The sequence below is a fragment of the Acomys russatus genome, chromosome 1 (genome assembly GCF_903995435.1).
Source record: "Acomys russatus chromosome 1, mAcoRus1.1, whole genome shotgun sequence".
Taxonomy (NCBI): domain Eukaryota; kingdom Metazoa; phylum Chordata; class Mammalia; order Rodentia; family Muridae; genus Acomys; species Acomys russatus.
The window spans coordinates 9080317-9098231 of NC_067137.1; the positions used below are offsets into that span (position 1 = coordinate 9080317).

Below are 17915 nucleotides of genomic sequence, written 5' to 3' on the forward strand. Positions count from 1 at the left end.
ATAGGAGCCTTGGAAGCTGGAGCTGCCTCACCTCCTGTCTTTCCATGCAAGCTGAATCCTCACCATGGGGCTCCGCGTGTTTTAACAACCCCCAGATGGTAGAGGTGCTGTCAGTGTGGGTCAGGAGGGCCCCACTGGAACAAGGTACATGGCTTTCTGCTTTTGAATGTGATGCTCAGTCTTCTCATGGTGGGAAGTCCGCTTCCTCTGATAGACCTTTTCAATTGCTTCTTGCGCTTGGGTTTCCTCATGTCCTCTGAGATCCTGTATGGGTAAAATGCCATTAGTCCTGGCACATACGTAACCTCCGTGTGCTATTACATGTGACACTGCAGACCTGCCCTTAAAGTCAAGGACTTTATCTTGCTGTCTTGCCTCCCTTTATGTCTAGTTCTGTTTGTGGAGTAGGTATCAGACATTTGTTGAATAAGCCAAGGAGCAAGTAGACATTGGGAGAGAGGTATTATGGGATGATGTCTCTGCTGCAGTGCGGTTTTGCACGGCCACCCCGGTTCTGCTCTCCAGCGGTGCTGTGTCTGAGTTGGACTAGTAGGCGTTAGTGAGGGAGGATTCTTCTGGCCATTACCTCCATGAGGAGGGTGAGGGGGCTTTGTTTGTTTTAGAATAATCCTCATGTTTATCTTTCAGAGGAAAGATAGATGCGGAGTGAAGTCTGGGTGAAATTGATCTCGATTGAGGATTGTGGCCCAAAGGAGAAAATTACACATCTCGATGAGAGTTGTCATTGGAAGATAAGAACACTTTGTGGTTAAGAGTCTAAGACTTTTTGGCTTGTGAAACGCAAGACTCAGCCGCTGCGCTCTGTGTGTAGGTTGTGAGTCATAGAAGGCTGTGGCAGTTCTCTTATTGGCCTTACATGCGCAGAAGAAGGTGATACTTGATTGGGAATTTCTTTTTGTTTGTGTGGTTTTTTTTTCGAGACAGGGTTTCTCTGTGTAGCCCTCCTTGACTGTCCTGGACTCGCTCTGTAGACCAGGCTGGTCTTAAACTCAAAGCTCCACCTGCCTCTGCCTCCCAAGTGCAGGGATTAAAGGCGTGCGCCACCACCACCTGGTTGCTTGGTTGGTGATTTCACAAAGGGCCGTCACATTCTTTTTCAGGAAGGAGACTGTCCATCTGACCATCTGTCGTTCAGTCCGACGGAGTGTGCACATGTTCTCTTACTGTGTGTGGGTACACATGCCACAGTGTGCACATGAAGTCACACGGACAGCTTTGAAGAGCCTGTTCTCTCCTTCCACCATGAGGATCCGTGGACAGAACTCAAGTCAGTCTTAGGTAGCCACCTTTAGCCACCGAGCTACCTCCCAGACCCAAGAGGGAGCTCATGTTCTGTGTGTCTGTAGAGTAAAGAAGTCCATGGCTTGGAAGCCAAACTTTGTCTTGTGCAGGGTGGTGAACTCTGATACTGCAGGGGCAGTTGATTGTCGTGTTAGCGACATGTCTGATCATGGCAGGGTCATGGCCCAGAGGAGGATTTGGAATGTGATGGATCTTGACAAAGGGCAGCATGGGCAGTGGGGAGCAGTATTGCAGATTGAGGGCCTCAACTAGTGGTGCGGAAGTGAAGGTCTTCCTCTCCTGGAGAGAGCTCAGGAGATTGGGGAGGGTGGAGGATGGGGAGAATAGATTTCCCATCTGCACAGACCTTATCCTGCCTCTGTCATGCCTGGTACCCACAGTCCATTCTCACAGTTGCTGGTGAGTTAGGGATGGAGACCTTTCAGCTTGTGCTTCCTGACTCTGAGCTGTTCTCGCATGTGCTCTGGATGCTGAAGGGGATGGCTTCCAGACAGAACGTTCATGTTAAAAAGGTTTTCTTTTTAACAGTGTGCATGTATGTACACGCTGGTACAGCTGCCTGCGTAGGAAGGCCAGAAGGTGTCAGGGGACCTGGAGTTGCAGTCACACATGGTTGTGACCTTTGTGACATGGCTGCTAGGATCCAACCTTGGGTATTCTGCAGCTGTGCCTGAGCTGTCTTTTCAGCTTCATAAAAATGTTGCACAAAATGCATATGAAATCTGGACGAGATCTTTAGAATCTAATCCATGCCATTCTAATTGTATAGATTCTGAAAAATACGTGCTTCGTTTCATATCATCAGCTCTAGTTAATACATTCTCCTGCACTTCCTACCATAGCTAAAACAGGAGAAGCCTGACACGGGGCGTTGATGGAAAAGGATTGCTGTCTCAGGACAGAGCAGCTGGGAGCAAGTGTGGAAGGACTGCTGGTGTCACTGTGCTCTAAGACTCATCATAAGGCATGAAACCCTGTTGGGAGAAAGCCGAGTTTGACAAGACTTTTTGGAGAATCATGGTCAAGGAGACATTTTACAAAATGGTTTTTTTTTGGTTTTTTTTTGGTTTTTTGAGACAGGGTTTCTCTGGGTAGCCTTGGCTGTCCTGGACTCGCTTTGTAGACCAGGGTGACCTCAAACTCACAGCGATCCGCCTGCCTCTGCCTCTCGAGTGCTGGGATTAAAGGTGTGCGCCACCACCACCCGGCACAAAATGTTTTTAAAAACTACAAGTTTCCTGTGTGCTTTCCATAGCAAGAGATCAATTACATGTTGAGTATTGTTTTATTAGGGCTAAGAGTTACATTACTTGCCTCCCTCACCCCATTTTCACAAGGTAGGGTCTCGTGCGTGTTGGGCCAGGGCTGTCCCACTGAGCTGCACCTCCATCTCCAGGCAGGCATTTCTTCTGCGGTGAGGAATAGGACGTTGTAGGAAGGCTGATGACCTCCCGGCTCATGCTGTCACAGCACAGCTTACATTTGAACAGACCTTTGAAAGTGGTATTAGGATTTCTTCTTACTGATAAAGGAGAAAATGCTCTAGCAAGTATTTAGATTATGTTCGCTAAGCTTACTTGCCAGGTCCGTTAAGGACACTTTCTTTGTGTTGCCCAAACGTAGGGCATTTGTTTATCTGCAGATTTTACTTGTTGTGGGGCCTATTCTGAGTATTTCCTATTTATATATTTACTATCTTCTTTACATTGTTCTTAGGTTTAAACTGACATTTAAAGAGTTGTTTGTATTTTATGTGCATGGGTACTTTGCCCACATGTGTATTTGCTCACCATGTGCATGCGGTGCCCCTGGAGGCCAGAAGAGGGCATCGGACCTCCTGGAACTGAAGTTACAGATGGTTCGCTACCGTGTGGGTGCTGGGAGTTGAGCTTAAGTCTAGAAGAGCAGCCAGTGTTGTTAACCACTGAGCTGTCACTCGAGCCTTTAGACCAACATTTTTATAACTTTATTTTGTCTTAGCCAAAAAACAATAAGAAAAGAACTAGATATGATAGTTATTATTTTTTTTAATCTTTTAAAAAGTAAACCCACTGAAAGGGAACACCTTTGTGTAAATGCAGTTTCAAAACCACCTTGCCTAGAAGTGCACTGTAGACTCACTGTGTGACCTCAGTCACTTTTTACAAGTAAGGCTCTTGTGAGGGAAATACTGTGTGAGAGTTTTCCTACGTGTATATGTGTGTACTGCATGTGTGCCTGGTGCCTATGCAGGCCAGAGTGTGTGTCAGATGCCCTGGAACTGGAGTTAACACTGCCTGTGAGCTGTTGTCATGTAGGTGTTGGGAGCCATCCATTTCCTTCCTGCCCCTTAAGGCTTAGGCTTCGAGACTTACGCTATTAGACAGCTTCTGAGACTGAGTGATTTATAAAGAGCACAAAACAAACAAACAACACCCAAACCCATTTTTTTTTTTCACAGCTTTGGAGGCCTACAATACTATCTTAAAAAATTGACATTGATGAGGTCTTCCCTTTTTTTTAATTTTAAAATGTGTGTGTGTCTGTCTGTCTGTCTGTCTGTATGCTAATGCATACCAGTATCTATGGAGTCCAGAAGAGGCCTGCCCTCTCAGGGCTGGAGTTCCAGACATTGGTGAGCCGCCCAGTGTGGGTGCTGGGAATCAAACTTGGGTCCTCTGTAAAAGCAACAAACACTCTTGGCCACTGACGCTGTCTTCCAACCCCTCTTTTCTTTAGTTTTCCCTCCCTCCCTTCATTTATTTTGAGACAGGGTCTCAATGTCTTCATTAATGGCCTGTAACTTGCAATGTAGTTGAGACTGGCTTTGAATGCCTGCCTGTGCCTCCCAACAGTAAGGTTAAATCTGTGTGATACCGCATAGACACAGACACACACATAAAGGCATGTGTACTCGCACTGTGGCTTGCAGATAGAGGAGGTTACAGAACAACTTGCAGGAATTGGTTGTTTTTTCCCATATGGGTCCCAGGGATCGAACTTTGGTTATCAGCCTTGGTGGCAAGCTGCCATTACCCTCTTAGCCACCTCCAGCCTGTTCTTTCCCTCTGGGTGTCATCTGATGGCGAAAGGCAGAAGGCAAGAGAACCCCTTTCTCAAAGCTCCATCTCATCCTCCATTACAATGGCAGTCGACGTCAGCATCAGTTTGGGAGTGGACAGTATTCAAACCATAGTGGAGGAGGTTGTAACAATTTGGCCAAAATCTCTCGTGATAATGGCCAGTGCTGTTACCACGGTCCAGGATGACCTGGAACTCCTGGACCCCCCTGCCCAGCCTCCTGAGTGTTAGGATTGCGTGTGTGCCACTCTGCCTTGTAGCTCAGACATCTGTCTGAAACTTACCTATAGGAGACACTGTTACTCTTCTGTCTATAGCTCTTGCTCCTGTTTCTGTTACTACAGCTGAAAGTTTGCAGTGAGAGTCACCAGCTGACTCACTGCCTGAGTAAGGCTACTAACACACAGTGCCTTGTAAATTCAAGTGAACTTGATAAGTTTTCTGTGACAATCATGAAAACAAAACAAATTTTAGGATCCTAAATGGCATAAAGAAAGATGATTTTGGAGAAGATGGGTGTGATTTTTGTGTGACAATCTTTTGTGTTCTGGTTCCAGCAAGGGTGAGAGAGCAGAGAAGTAACTGTGCTGAGGTCTTGGGTTTGGGACATACTATAATGGCAGTGTGGACAGCAGTGGAGAAACGGGAAAGGTGAACATGCCAGGGTCGTGTTGGCACCACGGTTTTGAATTGTTGACAAACTAAAACTCCAGTGAGCCTAGCAATGTGCAGCCGGGTGTGTAAGCTGGGTGAACATTTCAGTGCAGTGGCTATAGCTCACCATATGGACAGGGTAGCAGAAGCTCACGTAGCACTGTTAGGTGGCAAAGGAGAGGTTTTAAGAGATGAATTCAAGATCGCTGTGTCCATAGAATAACGGAACAAGTTGAGCGTGCAGCTGCAGGGGACTGCTGTTGTATTGTCCAGGACGGTCCATAGTCCTAATAAACCGCGCACTACCCGCTCCCCTGCCGTTAGAGACGCCCCGTTATCTGCTGGTCCTTGTCGAGGTTTCCATTTTGACCACTCTGCAGTGTGGCTCCTGCATCGCAGCTGCGTGATGTCGCTGATCCTCTTGTGCCACATGGGCTTGTGTCAGACAGATGCAAATACTGGTTCTGTCATCACATCTTTAGCCTTTTCTATTATTTGGGCAATATTTGTCAGTTTTTTCATGTATAAGGGCTGGGGACTGTCCTAGTTTACTGCTACTTAGCGTGCGTTAAAATGTAGCTGTGAATAGTACGCTTTTCCCTGTATTTGTATCCTTATCTTTGACAGCTCCAAATGCTGGTAGGCTTCCGGGTAGAGAAACAGCTCTCATTGGTTGCTGAAGGAGTAAACATTGGATAGCTATTTTGAAAGGTGGTTTTATAGACACTTGAAAAGTATTTAGTGGAAGTATTTACCCAAATAAGATCAGCATTTATGTTTTTGCACATAGATATGTATATCATCTTTATTCAAAATTGGCAAAAATCAAGATAGCCTTCAATATCAAATATTATACATTCATAAAAAGAAATGAACTACCAAACTGAAAAGTACTGTTGCTTTCTTTACCTCACACTAGCAAGGCCATAGTGTTTGATGATTATTACAGTAACAAATAACCATTGAGAGCTGTGATGAATGGGACATACGCCTCTTCCTTGGTCTGTGGATGGTAACATACCGTTTAAGTCATTCTGGTCACTTAACAAGCAGCTGTCTACACACTTGCACACACATGCTCACACACGCACACAGACATGCACACACATGCTCACACATGCACATGTAGACAGAGGCTATCATCTTATTGGATATACTCTTAGTCCCCTAGTTTCTGACTTATTTCTGTATATACACGGTCGAGTTGTTGTGACTTGTCTGTGCTCGCTGGTACAATTCTTCTACCGTATCCATTACAGACTCTGGGTTACAGGACCGTGTAACAGAGCTTTTGATGCCGCTACACATACCCACAGTCAACTTACGGCTTGTTAGTAGCATAGGAAAGCAGTGGCTCTGGGGGCGCCGAGGTCAAACCCAGGGCCTGCTGCATGCTAAGCACGTGCTCCATCACTCAGTCACTCACTTAGCCCCTACAGTGTTATTTGTAAACTCACCGCTGACTGCTAAAAAGGTCTACATGCCAGAAAATGGGGCTATCATCCTGAAAGCATTACTGAATTCATATTTCTAGGTATAATGCTTAGTGTAACTTAGTGGCAGCTAAAATTAATATAGTCAGAGTAGGTCCTCGATACCATATGTTAAAAGTGAGATCGTCGAATTCTGAGAAAGCCTTTAAGAGTCAAAGATTTATGTCAGTATTATTCTTTTAGGGATCTCGTTTTAGGTCTGACATTTGTAAATCAAGTGCAGCATTTATTTCCATAGCATAAATCACCTCTGGCAGCACATCTTACAGTTCAGTTGTGTAGTAGACTGGGTCATCAAAATACTGACTTAAATGAGGAGAGTTGCTTGTTTGGGGATGGCAGTAGCTCAGTTTGCAGGGTGCTTGATTAGCATGGGCCCCATCCCTATACTGTATAACCTGTGGCACAGGCCTGACATCTCATCAGAGTCGAAAGGAGAAACCGATGTTCAGAGTCATTGCTGGTTCTATAGGGAGTTCCAGGCCAGCCTGGACTAAGTGAGACCCTGCCTGAAAAAACTAAAAAACATCGTCCTTCTTCTCATCTGGGCTAGTTTCTTATCTGACACCTTCAAAAATAATAATGTTTAAGGCCAGAAGTAGAGTTGTGTCCTTGACGGTCACTACTTTAGAGAGTGAGGGGAGTATGAAAACAGCGTGCTGACAAGTGCAGAGCTGTGATACTGAGATGCTTCCGTCTACTCAGACGGTTGGAAATGACGGGGCTCGGGATCCGGTAAAGTAGATGCACAGTTTTAACTTGGAATAAACTTCCTTTTCTAGGTTAAATAACTGATTTATAATCTTAAGCTCATAATAAACCTAATGCCCAGAAAAACCTTGAAGGTTGTTTTAGAATCTGAAGTCCACCTTGGCCCTTTGTCTCCTTTATGCAAAGGGGAAGAGCTTGTCACACAACCTGCTTCATTTTCTTTCATTAAGGAAACATTTTAGCTTCTTAGTTTGAAATGGCTTCATGTTGGAGGTTATCAATACACCCAGGTTCACTCCGGGAGTTTTGCTATGCCGTGTGTGTGTGTGTGTGTGTGTGTGTGTGTGTGTGTGTGTGTCTGTGTGCGCGCGCGCGCGCTCTCGTGTGTGTTTAAAAGGCATAATCAAAACCTTTATTTGTTGCCAGTTTATACTTCTCTGAGTGTTTTTGCTGTTGCTTGGCAATTTTAATTACCTAGTGACCATCAGGACTTGGTATATAGCTCACACAGACGGTGCCCTGTCTATATAGCAGTGTACTTACTTATTAATTGTATTTCCTCTTACAGAGAGCTGCTGAGCCAAGCCAGGCTGTATGCCATTGTTGCTGAGACGAGGGCTCTTTCGGAGGAGCCCGCTCCTACGGGAAGAAGTAACAGTCAGTTTGACTGGGCTCTAATGAGGCTGGATAATTCTGTCCGAAGAACGGGCCGCATTACAAAGGGACTTCTGCAGAAAGTCTTTGAGAGCACATGCCACTCAGGTATTTCCGTTTCTCTGAAGGGGCTGACGTTTTAGTGGGTGCCTGGCAGCTCGGTGTGTAGAGCATCATTTGATGTGTCGGCTTTGACTGTGAGCCCGCTAACCTTCAGCTCATGCCGGCAGAGTTTGAAATAACATGAAAGTATTTTGTTTAAGACTTCTTCATTTCATAGTCGGCAAATAAAGGCATCAGTTTACTTCCCCTGGTTTCTCGAGTGGCTTTCAGTGGTAACTGGTTGAAGGCACCAGGTTTCCTTGTCTTCCCTTGTGTGGTGCAGTGAAGACTGTGTGGCCGCAGTGAAGACTGAAAGCCATTGCCCTTCTGTTCCAGTCAGCTGCTGAGCAGGTAGCTCACCCTGACCTGGACAGTCGCACAGGAGCTTCAGGTTCTGCACTCCCAGGCTCCTGCCCATCTCCTCACAAGTACAAAGGCAAAGAGTCTCTAAACTTCCAGAGCCCGTGTGCGGGCGACTGCTCTGTCAGGAGGTGTACGGGAGGCTCCGTGACACTTACAGCCCCATGCACCAAAGACCCTAACTTCCTGATGTGATCAGAGCTGTTCAGCTGTTACCACAACTTTCCACTGTCACCCCTCGTCACCCTCTCCCACCTTTCCCATCCTGGGCACCCATAGGTGTGTTTTCTGCCCCGTTACTCCGGATGCCCTTGTAGATGGAGTTATAGAATACGTGCTTGTTTTTGTTTCATCTTAACGTCCACTGGAAGGGACATGGAGGTGGAGTTTTAAGTCTGATGATGAGTTCATGTCTGCTTTGTGTCGTTTCCATAATCAGCTGAGGCCTTAGCCTTGGAGCTGCAGCGTGCACTGCTTGCTGGACTCGTCAGGCTTACGGAGTATGTACGTTTTACAGCCGTAGCTCTTACAGGAGACGACTGTTAACATTCTCAGTGGCACTGTTTAGCAGTGTTTGGGACTGGGTGGCATTTGGGTACTGCTCTCTTGTCTTTGGTGAGCCAGGAGACGCATGGATAATTAATGGACGTTTTCCTTGATCTCTTTGAAATGCCTGAAGCTTTTAAAGTGATTTATAAACTTCAGATGCAGCTTTGACATTTACCTCCATGTCACTGATCCTGTTGCCTCTGACCTGTTAAACTGTTTTTCTGCAGGTAGCCCAGGAAGTAATCAAGCCTTGCTTCTGCTGCGCAGCTGTGGTTCGCTCTTGCCTGAGCTGACTCTTGCAGAAAGGACAGAATTTGCTCATAAGATATGGGACAAACTTCAGAAATTAGGTATGATCATTTTAGCACATGACATGAGTAAAGGTGTAGGTTTCCCCCCCATTTCACTAAAAGTCTTCTTCACGTAAGTATTATAATACCTATTTCATTTTATCATAGGGCTTGTTGATTCAGTACTCTGTTGGCAGTGTGTTTATTTGATAAGTTATCAGTTGTAACTCAGCCTAAAATATCAGTACTGTTAGGACGTGGGCACAGATGCACTCTTCTCTGGCTTATTACAGTAGCAGGGGGCTAGGATCAACCTTAGTGCTGTCACGGGGGTCAGAGGAGAAAATGATGGAGATTCTGTGATAGAATATCATGGCTCTTCACACATTGGTGAGACAGACATAAGAATTCAGCTGCTGAACAGCACACTGCGTGCCACCATCCGTAAGCAGTGCGTTTTCTATGTGCGTGTACCTCCTGAAGTGTCCCTTGTCTGGACGGATGACAAACAGTGCATCTTGTCATTGCTGTCACCGTGTCAGGCAGGGCTTTACTGTGCTGCCCTGGCCAGTGTGGAACCTGCTCACAGGGTCTGCCTCCCAGTGCTGGGGTTAAAGGTGCGTGCCACTCGCCTGCCTAAACACCTTGTTTGTCTTTTAAAATGCTGACCCAACTGCAGCACAGGGGCACATGTCCTTAGTCCCCAGTGCTGGGAGACAGGCAGCTTTTAGGTTCTTAACTCTATTGGTCTGAGAACCTGGAAAGTCAATGTATAGTAATTAGCTGCACATATTAAATGAGAAATCCGCACCTTTTCTAATTATAAAATCCTTAGGATTTAGTTAAGGACAGCAAAAACCCATGAGCCGTCTGGACTAGCCTTTGCCGTACAGTTGTAGGAAAAGCTGTAGGATGAATAATGATATTTACCCACAGCTCTGAATCTGCTTACTTTAAAACTAAAACAGACTTACGTATCTATTGGATTTCACAATGGAAAAGAATTTGAAGTATAAAAGCAGCAGAAAAGAGGTAATAATTTAAGTATAAAAAGAAATTTTTGGTTGGTTAGGGTTTTTTTGTTTGTTTTATTTTTGGTTTTGTTTTGTTTTGGGTTTTGAGACAGGGTTTCTCAGTGTAGCGTTGGCTATACCTGACTTGCTTTGTAGGTCAGGCTGGCCTTGAACTCAGTGATCCACCTGCCTCTGCCTCCTGAGTGCTGGGATTACAGGTGTGTGCTACTGCACTTGGCAACTAAAAAGAAGTTTGTGATTATATAAAGACAACCTGCTGGGTCCATTTAATGCTGCTCATATGTGTATATTTTTAGGGCTAGCCATGTCTTAGTTATGGCACTGGAGAGATGAAGGGGAGGTAGATTTCTGTAGTTTGAGACAAGACAGCGAGATACCGTGTCTTAAAGAAACAAACAAAAAATGGGTGAGGAGGGGGCAGGGAGAGAGGGTAGTTTCTAGGAACTAGCATGTGCAAAGGTCTTGGTGTCACACAGAACAGAATTCTGTGTCACTAACTGTATAATTAAAAAACATGCTAAGATGGGAGAAATATTTGCAAAATTGACTGTATTCTAAAATACAAAGTGCCCATATACAACAGCATAATAGTACCTCAAGTATATTGCTTCTGGTTGTAATTTTTTCCAAAGATTTTCCTTGATGTTGCCGTCTTGATGGATCCTTGATGAGTGTGGAGTCCGTTGCTCTTCATCAGCAATAACCCTTGAGAGACACTTGTTGAATTCATATTCCCATAAGCCTGCCCATTAAATAGGAAACATGTTAACACAGTTCAGAAGCCAAATGACCAATCATGTTTATAGTGAAAGATTCTAGTAGGTCATTCCCAGCCTCCCATTTCTATTGTTAAATATAAGTTTAACACAACATTTTAAGATAAGTACTTGGGAGTGTTGGACATGAATGTGCAGGTGTCTGGGCACAATTGTATACATGTGTATGGAGGTCAGAGGTCACCCTAAAATGTACCAGGTACCATCCACTTTTTCTTTTCTTGAGACAGGGCCTCTCTTTCTCTCTGATCTGGCCCACTCGTTATGTCTGGCTGCTTGGCCAGCAAGCCCTAGCAAATTATCTGTCCCTGCCTCTCAAAAAGTAGAGTTACAATTATGCCTGGTGTATTAGTTAATTTTTCTTTTGCTGTGATAAAATACCCTGATGGAAGCAACTTTATTTGATTTATTTTGGCTCACAATTTCAGAGTAAAGGTCATTATTTGCTGAGTAATCAAGACAGTAGAATCCAGAGAGAGCTGGTCACATTGTTTCCATGTGAGGCTGTTGAACTCCCTTTTATACAGCCTGGATCCCAGCCTAGGGAATGGTGCCACCCACAGTGGGTAGGCCTTCCCCGCCCAGTGAACCTGAGTAAGGTGATTTGTCCCCAGGTGAAGGCCTTCTCACTGGAGTTACCCTAATCAAGATAATCCCTCACAGTACTAAAGAGATTAGACTCTGTGGTGGTGCATGCCTGAAATCCCAGCGCTTGGGCGACAGAAGCAGAGGGTTCACTATTGAGTTTGATGCAAGCTTGGCCTACATACCAGATTCTAACCCGTTTAGAGGGTACATACAAGACCCAGTGACAATATAAAAAGAGATTAGCCTCAGTTTATGCTACAGAGGTTTAAATCTCTTGTCATGTGGGTGGCTTTAGAGAATTGGAAAGAGCCATCTTCCTCACCTGTAAAGTGTTACTTCCCTGAAAGCTGTGAAGAATAACCAAACATTTACATGTGGACAACTTAGCATAGTTCCTGAAAAAGTGTCCGCATATATTAAAGTGAAAACAAGGAAGAGTTTATTTACTGCAGCTGCCTAGAAGCTTATAAACTGACCCCAGATAATGAGCACAGGCAGTGTGACCATATACAATTAATTGACTAAGGATAAAACATTTCATGAAAGTTAAATACAATGGGTTATTCCATTCAGATGTGCCCAGTCTGTGACCTAAAGGTCACATGCATCCCAGGTTAGCTGTGAATACAGCCCAGTACATGAGTACGTGAGAGAGTCATACTGCACTGCCAAAAAGTTGGACACCACTCTTAGAATGATAGAATGGCCATGATGTCATTCGAAGGTAGAATAAGCTGCGTGGTCGTCCTAACATGTGACCTAGGCAGTACCATGTAGAAGAGGACAAGGATGTTAGAAAGTGGGTAAATAATGCTAGCAGGCCGGAAATGGTGTTCACATGGAAACAGGAGCAGGTTTTCCTGGCAAAGGCTTTGGGTGACCTGGTAAAGATTAAGACTTTATAAAGGAATTGTAGTCATCGGTGGCTTGTAGGGATTACTTTGTATAGGAATGCCTCTGTTGCTTCTAAATACAAAAGTATTGTCGGCGAGCTCGCACATGAAGACAGTCCTGTGTTCATAAAGAAGCGCCCATCAGTATCTGCAGAGTTTAGTTGTAGTAAGGATAGGCTGTTAAATGCTTTTCTAAATATTTGGTTTAAATTTCATTAATAGGTACTGTGTACGATGTCAGTCATTACAATGCTTTACTTAAAGTGTATCTTCAAAATGAATACAAATTCTCACCTACTGATTTCCTGGCAAAGATGGAAGGAGCAAACATCCAACCAAATCGAGTAGGTACTGCTGTTGTGGATGCAAGCAGCCATATCCACTTTTGTTATTTTCTAGAAGAAATGTTTATGCATGAAAATGTTAAGCAGCCCATTTCATTGCAGGTCACATACCAGAGGCTGATTGCTGCCTATTGTAATTCTGGAGATATCGAAGGTGCCAGGTAGGTCTTCCTGTAAATGCTGGCCATGTTCAGTTTCATTTTCATGTATCTATTTTGTGTGTGTGTGTGTGGGTGTGGGTGTGTGTGCATGAGCATGGCAATCAAGAGGATAGCTTGCAGGGGTGAGTTCGTTTGTCCATTGTGTGGATTCTGGCCTTCAGTTCTGGGCTTCAAGTCTAGCTGTTAGGCTTGGCCATAGCTCATCATCCGAAACTGTGGGTGTATGCATGTAGACTTAGAAGTTGTGTAGGCCCTAAAAATGTGTCACCATTTTTGAAATTATGTTCTTTATAAAGGTAATTATTTCAGAAGTATTTTAATGTAGCAAATTTAGTAATTTTTTTTATTTTTATTTTTTGAGATGGTTTCTCTGTGTAGCCTTGGCTGTCCTAGACTCACTTTGTAGACCAAGCTGGCCTGGAAATCACAGTGATCCATCTGCCTCTGCCTCCCAAGTGCTGGGATGAAAGGCATGGGCAACCACACCCAGCAAATTTAGTAATGATTTAAGTAAAATGAAATTGTAATAAAGGGAAAGAAGTAAAAGTTGCAACTGGTCAGACTAGAAATACAAATTGTTAAGATGCAAATGGAGTTTCCTTTATAAAACCTACTTCCTAAGGGAACTATCATCAGCCATTTAAACTGTTCGTTTATAAAGTAGAAATATTTTCTTTGCTTGCTGATTCAGGTAAAATCAGTTGTAATATTTCTCTACTTAAATAAAATGTATTGCTATTTTAATATGGAAGTTTAGAAAATAAGGAATGGGTTGGAATTGCACAGTCTTATTTTTAACTCAGTGTATTGATTCCCCCTAAATTAGTCGTCATTTCCCTCTTGCCATGCTAGGGACAGAACCTAGGGCCTCTCACACATCCTCGGTAAGTACGTGCCTCTCCACTGAGCTGTAGGCTTAGCTTACTTAGTAGTTTTAACAAGAATATTCAAATTATTCATACTCCAAGAAATAAAATTTTACAAGAAGAAGATTATTTTTCACTTTGATGGTTTGTTTGTTTGGTTCATTTTTGTCTTTGTTTTAACAAGGACATATTATTATGCTAAACAGCAATAACTTAGGGCCCAGTTCATGCACACATCATAGCAAGTCTCTTTGATAAATGTCACTTCTTTTATTTCAGCAAGATTCTTGGATTCATGAAAACGAAGGACCTTCCAGTCACCGAGGCGGTGTTCAGTGCTCTTGTTACAGGGCATGCCAGAGCTGGGTAATTGTCCTCCTGGGTTTTGGTTTGTCAGCAAGGGCTACATCCTAGAGAGCTAATTGTAGAGAGCTCAGACCACGGTTGCTTACTCTTCCAAACACTGGTGTAAGGTGACGCACAATGGCATCTTTATAATGTCTTCTGAAATTTGTTACACATTATTTACAGTTACTTAGTGCTGAAAGTTGGGCTTGATCTGAGGTAATTAAATAATAAAGTTCACTGATCTAAGAAGTATTTTTATTTTTCTTGAGGAATCTCCTCTGATGTTCTCAGGTAAACCTGCGCCCTTGCACTCCTAGTGAAAGAGGGATCCTTAATTCATACCTTTGTAAACTATTGCATGTGGGGCAAAGTTACCAGGAAACATTTCAGACGGTTATGGTTTCAGAAATGCATAACCAGGGTAATGAACATTTGTCCTTTGTGGGTGTGGTTCCAACTACTTAAAATGATTGATTTAATAATCTCAGGCAATATGGTTTAGGTTGACTAATTCTATTCAGCAATCTTATGTCTTCTTTGGACTAATTTATAGAGATATGGAGAATGCAGAAAATATTCTCACAGTGATGAAAGAGGCCGGCATTGAGCCCGGGCCAGACACATATCTGGCCTTGCTGAACGCATACGCTGAGAAGGGCGACATTGGCCGTGTGAAGCAGGTATGGTTCACGCTCTGCAAGTCAGTGTTGAAGTCATTAAATGAACCTGTGTGACAGTTTATATGAAGCAAAAACAAACAGCTGAGCATGTATCTCTTCTAAAGCTTTTGCCTTTTAAAGAGTAATACTCAAAAGAAACTCTTAGTTTGGTACTTTGATGTGGGTACATGACAGTTACTGTTGGATTAGGATATTGAGTCTTGTTATTTTACTTGGCTTTCATACTAATACTTTTTCATCCCAATTACTACAACCATCTCTAGATTCTGGAGAAAGTGGACAAGTCGGACCATTATCTTATGGACCGTGATTTGTTGGAAATTATTGTTAGCTTTAGTAAGGCTGGATATCCTCAGTACGTCTCAGAAATTTTGGAAAAAATTACCTATGAAAGAAGATATATTCCAGGTATGTGGAATTCTTATGTAGCTGACTTTTGCTAATACCTTATGTATCATATCCTTTTGGCATTGGCAGTTCTTAATTTTTTCCCTTAAAAGTAGAAAAAAATTCACTTATTTGTGTTTTTGGGGTGTGCACATAACCACACAACATGTGTGGAATCACAGAGGGCAACTTGCCGGAGTCAGGTCTTCTCTGGGGATGGAACTCGGGTCATAAAGCTTGGCACAGGCGCCTGCATCTCCTCAGCCATGCTGCTGGCCCTATTTATCCTTTCCTGTTGATGACAGTTTAAAGGGATTGCTGGCGTAGTAAGGACAGGTGTCTTGTTCTCTTTCAGATGCAATGAACCTCATTCTGCTTTTAGTCACGGAGAAGCTAGAAGACACTGCGTTCCAGGTGTTGTTGGCGTTGCCTGTGGCCAGGGAGGAGCACGTGAACGTCTTCGGCAGTTTCTTCTTGCGGCACTGCGTGACTATGAACACGGTACTCTGCCTGTTTGCACGCTGTAGAGTGTGTGGCTAGCCGTGAAGTGAGATTCTCTAAAATATGAGAAAATTATAAACAACATAAAACTTTCGTAGTGTTGAAGATTTCTAGATAAAAAGGAAAAATTCAGATTTTTTTAATTGCCAAAGAGATTTGTAGAAAATCAAGCACCAGGCTGTGCCGTTTGGCTGATTTTGTGTCTCTTTCCTTAGCCCGCTGAGAAGCTTATAGACTACTGCAAGAGGCTGAAGGAAGCCAAGGTGCACAGCTCTTCGCTGCAGTTCACTCTCCATTGTGCGCTGCTAGCCAACAACGCTGGTACTGTCCACTTCTAGTTAAGACCAACACCAGGAACTTTTCTGAGGTAGCTTGGTGATATATTGCGAGATTTTTTTTTCTGTTTGTTTTTTCCAGCTTTGGCGAAAGCAGTGATGCAGGCTCTGAAGGAAGAAGGCTTCCCTGTCCGAACTCACTACTTCTGGCCGCTGCTTGCTGGGCATCAGAAAACAAAAAACGTCCAAGGTGAGGTTTGCCTTTTTCTGGAGTCATAATTGGGCAGAGTCATTGCAAGTAAACACACGTCTATTCGAATTCTTTGAGCACACTTATTTCTGAGAATTAGATATCTTGAGAAATTGGAATCGTGTTAAATAATACTGAAGTGGATTTTTGCACCTTAATTTCATTTCTTAGTTCACCTCCTAAACAAACATTCAAACTTGTGAGTGTAGCTGTAAGCAGTCTCTAGCCATAGTCACGTCCTGTGTAATGGAGCTCACAGAGCAGGGTGTGTCCACTTCCTCTGCCACCTGACAGCCTGCTGATGGAAGAGCAGAGCGCTCACTCTTGCAGCTTCTTAAGTACATTTAAGCATTTAGTAGACTTTTCCCTGTACACATGGGATGTCTATAGGATATGAATAAAATGGAACAAATATTAAATTTTAGAGCACAGGATCTAATTCTTTGGTTTGCATTACTGGTAATCAGAAAAAGTAGTCTCATAAAAAGAGGCTTTTAACAGAAGTACCTCCCCCTTGGGGAAACAAAAATGGTCCCTTTTCATTTTATCTCGCAGGGTAATGTGCTGTGGAGTGAGATGCAGGGTTGTTAGTGTGACACTGGGTGACAAACAGAATGCACAAACAACAAAAAAGTGCTTTTAGCAGACTTTCACATTGCAATTTTATTTTAAATATATAGTCATCTTATGGCTTAGAGGAAATAGTAAAACAAGTATTCCCTAATTGTTTCTGGTTATAAACGTCTCTAAATCCTTTTTAGAAAAGTCTTTGTGAAAACAGCATGTGAGTTGATTAACTCTTTGTATATCCTACAGTTATGAACAAGCCGAAGGTGACCTTTCACCTGCTATTTGCTATCACAGAAAGTTGACAGCTTTACCTCAGGCTCTGGGGATGCTGGTATTACCCACCTTTACACAGATAGGAAAACACTCTGGTGCCTTCTGAAAGGCCTGTGTGCCATCTAGGCTTCCTGATTGCACTGTGTTGTAATGTCTGCAGCCGAGTTGGCTACTGCATTGTTCCTAGGTAGTAAACGTGAGAGAAAGAAGCTGTTTCTAGCTGGACTGAGATGAGCCTGTGGAGGGGGGTGCTTATCTTGCATCTGTCTTCCCTTCAGATCTCAGAATTAAGACTTTGAGGATGCTTTGTTGAAAGCTCACATTTGTTTTTGAGGGAATTGAGAGGCAAAGGGGTTCAGTGACTGACCCCAGCTTGCTGTTAGGATGTCTGGATTCAAAATGACTTCTGAGCCGGGCGTGGTGGCGCATGCCTTTAATCCCAGCACTCGGGAGGCAGAGGCAGGCGGATCGCTGTGAGTTCGAGGCCAGCCTGGTCTACAAAGTGAGTCCAGGACGGCCAAGGCTACACAGAGAAACCCTGTCTCGGAAACCAAAAAAAAAAAAAAAACAAAAAACCAAAAAACAAAAAACAAAAAACAAAATGACTTCTGTGCTTTGAAATATTGCTTCACGGCATCTGCTCAGTAGCTGTTTGTTAGGTTCTTTTTATCGACATTCTTAGTTGTCCTTTCGAAATTAGACACCAGATTTCACATTAAGGATGTCTTAAAATCTGGAACAAGATTTTTAAACCAACCCAAGTCTTACTTGTA

At 43.5% G+C, this 17915-nt stretch overlaps 1 protein-coding gene across 1 annotated transcript in view; it reads left to right on the plus strand.

Annotated features, from left to right (window-relative positions):
• Lrpprc (leucine rich pentatricopeptide repeat containing) overlaps window positions 1-17915 on the plus strand; it is an 86206-nt gene that overhangs the window by 3758 nt on the left and 64533 nt on the right. Inside the window, exons 2-11 of the mRNA XM_051160825.1 lie at window positions 7810-8003; window positions 9134-9256; window positions 12710-12831; window positions 12934-12992; window positions 14138-14224; window positions 14760-14886; window positions 15150-15294; window positions 15629-15774; window positions 15990-16095; window positions 16192-16299. Of these exons, the coding sequence (XP_051016782.1) occupies window positions 7810-8003; window positions 9134-9256; window positions 12710-12831; window positions 12934-12992; window positions 14138-14224; window positions 14760-14886; window positions 15150-15294; window positions 15629-15774; window positions 15990-16095; window positions 16192-16299 (1217 nt within the window). The remainder of the gene's footprint in view (window positions 1-7809; window positions 8004-9133; window positions 9257-12709; window positions 12832-12933; window positions 12993-14137; window positions 14225-14759; window positions 14887-15149; window positions 15295-15628; window positions 15775-15989; window positions 16096-16191; window positions 16300-17915) is intronic.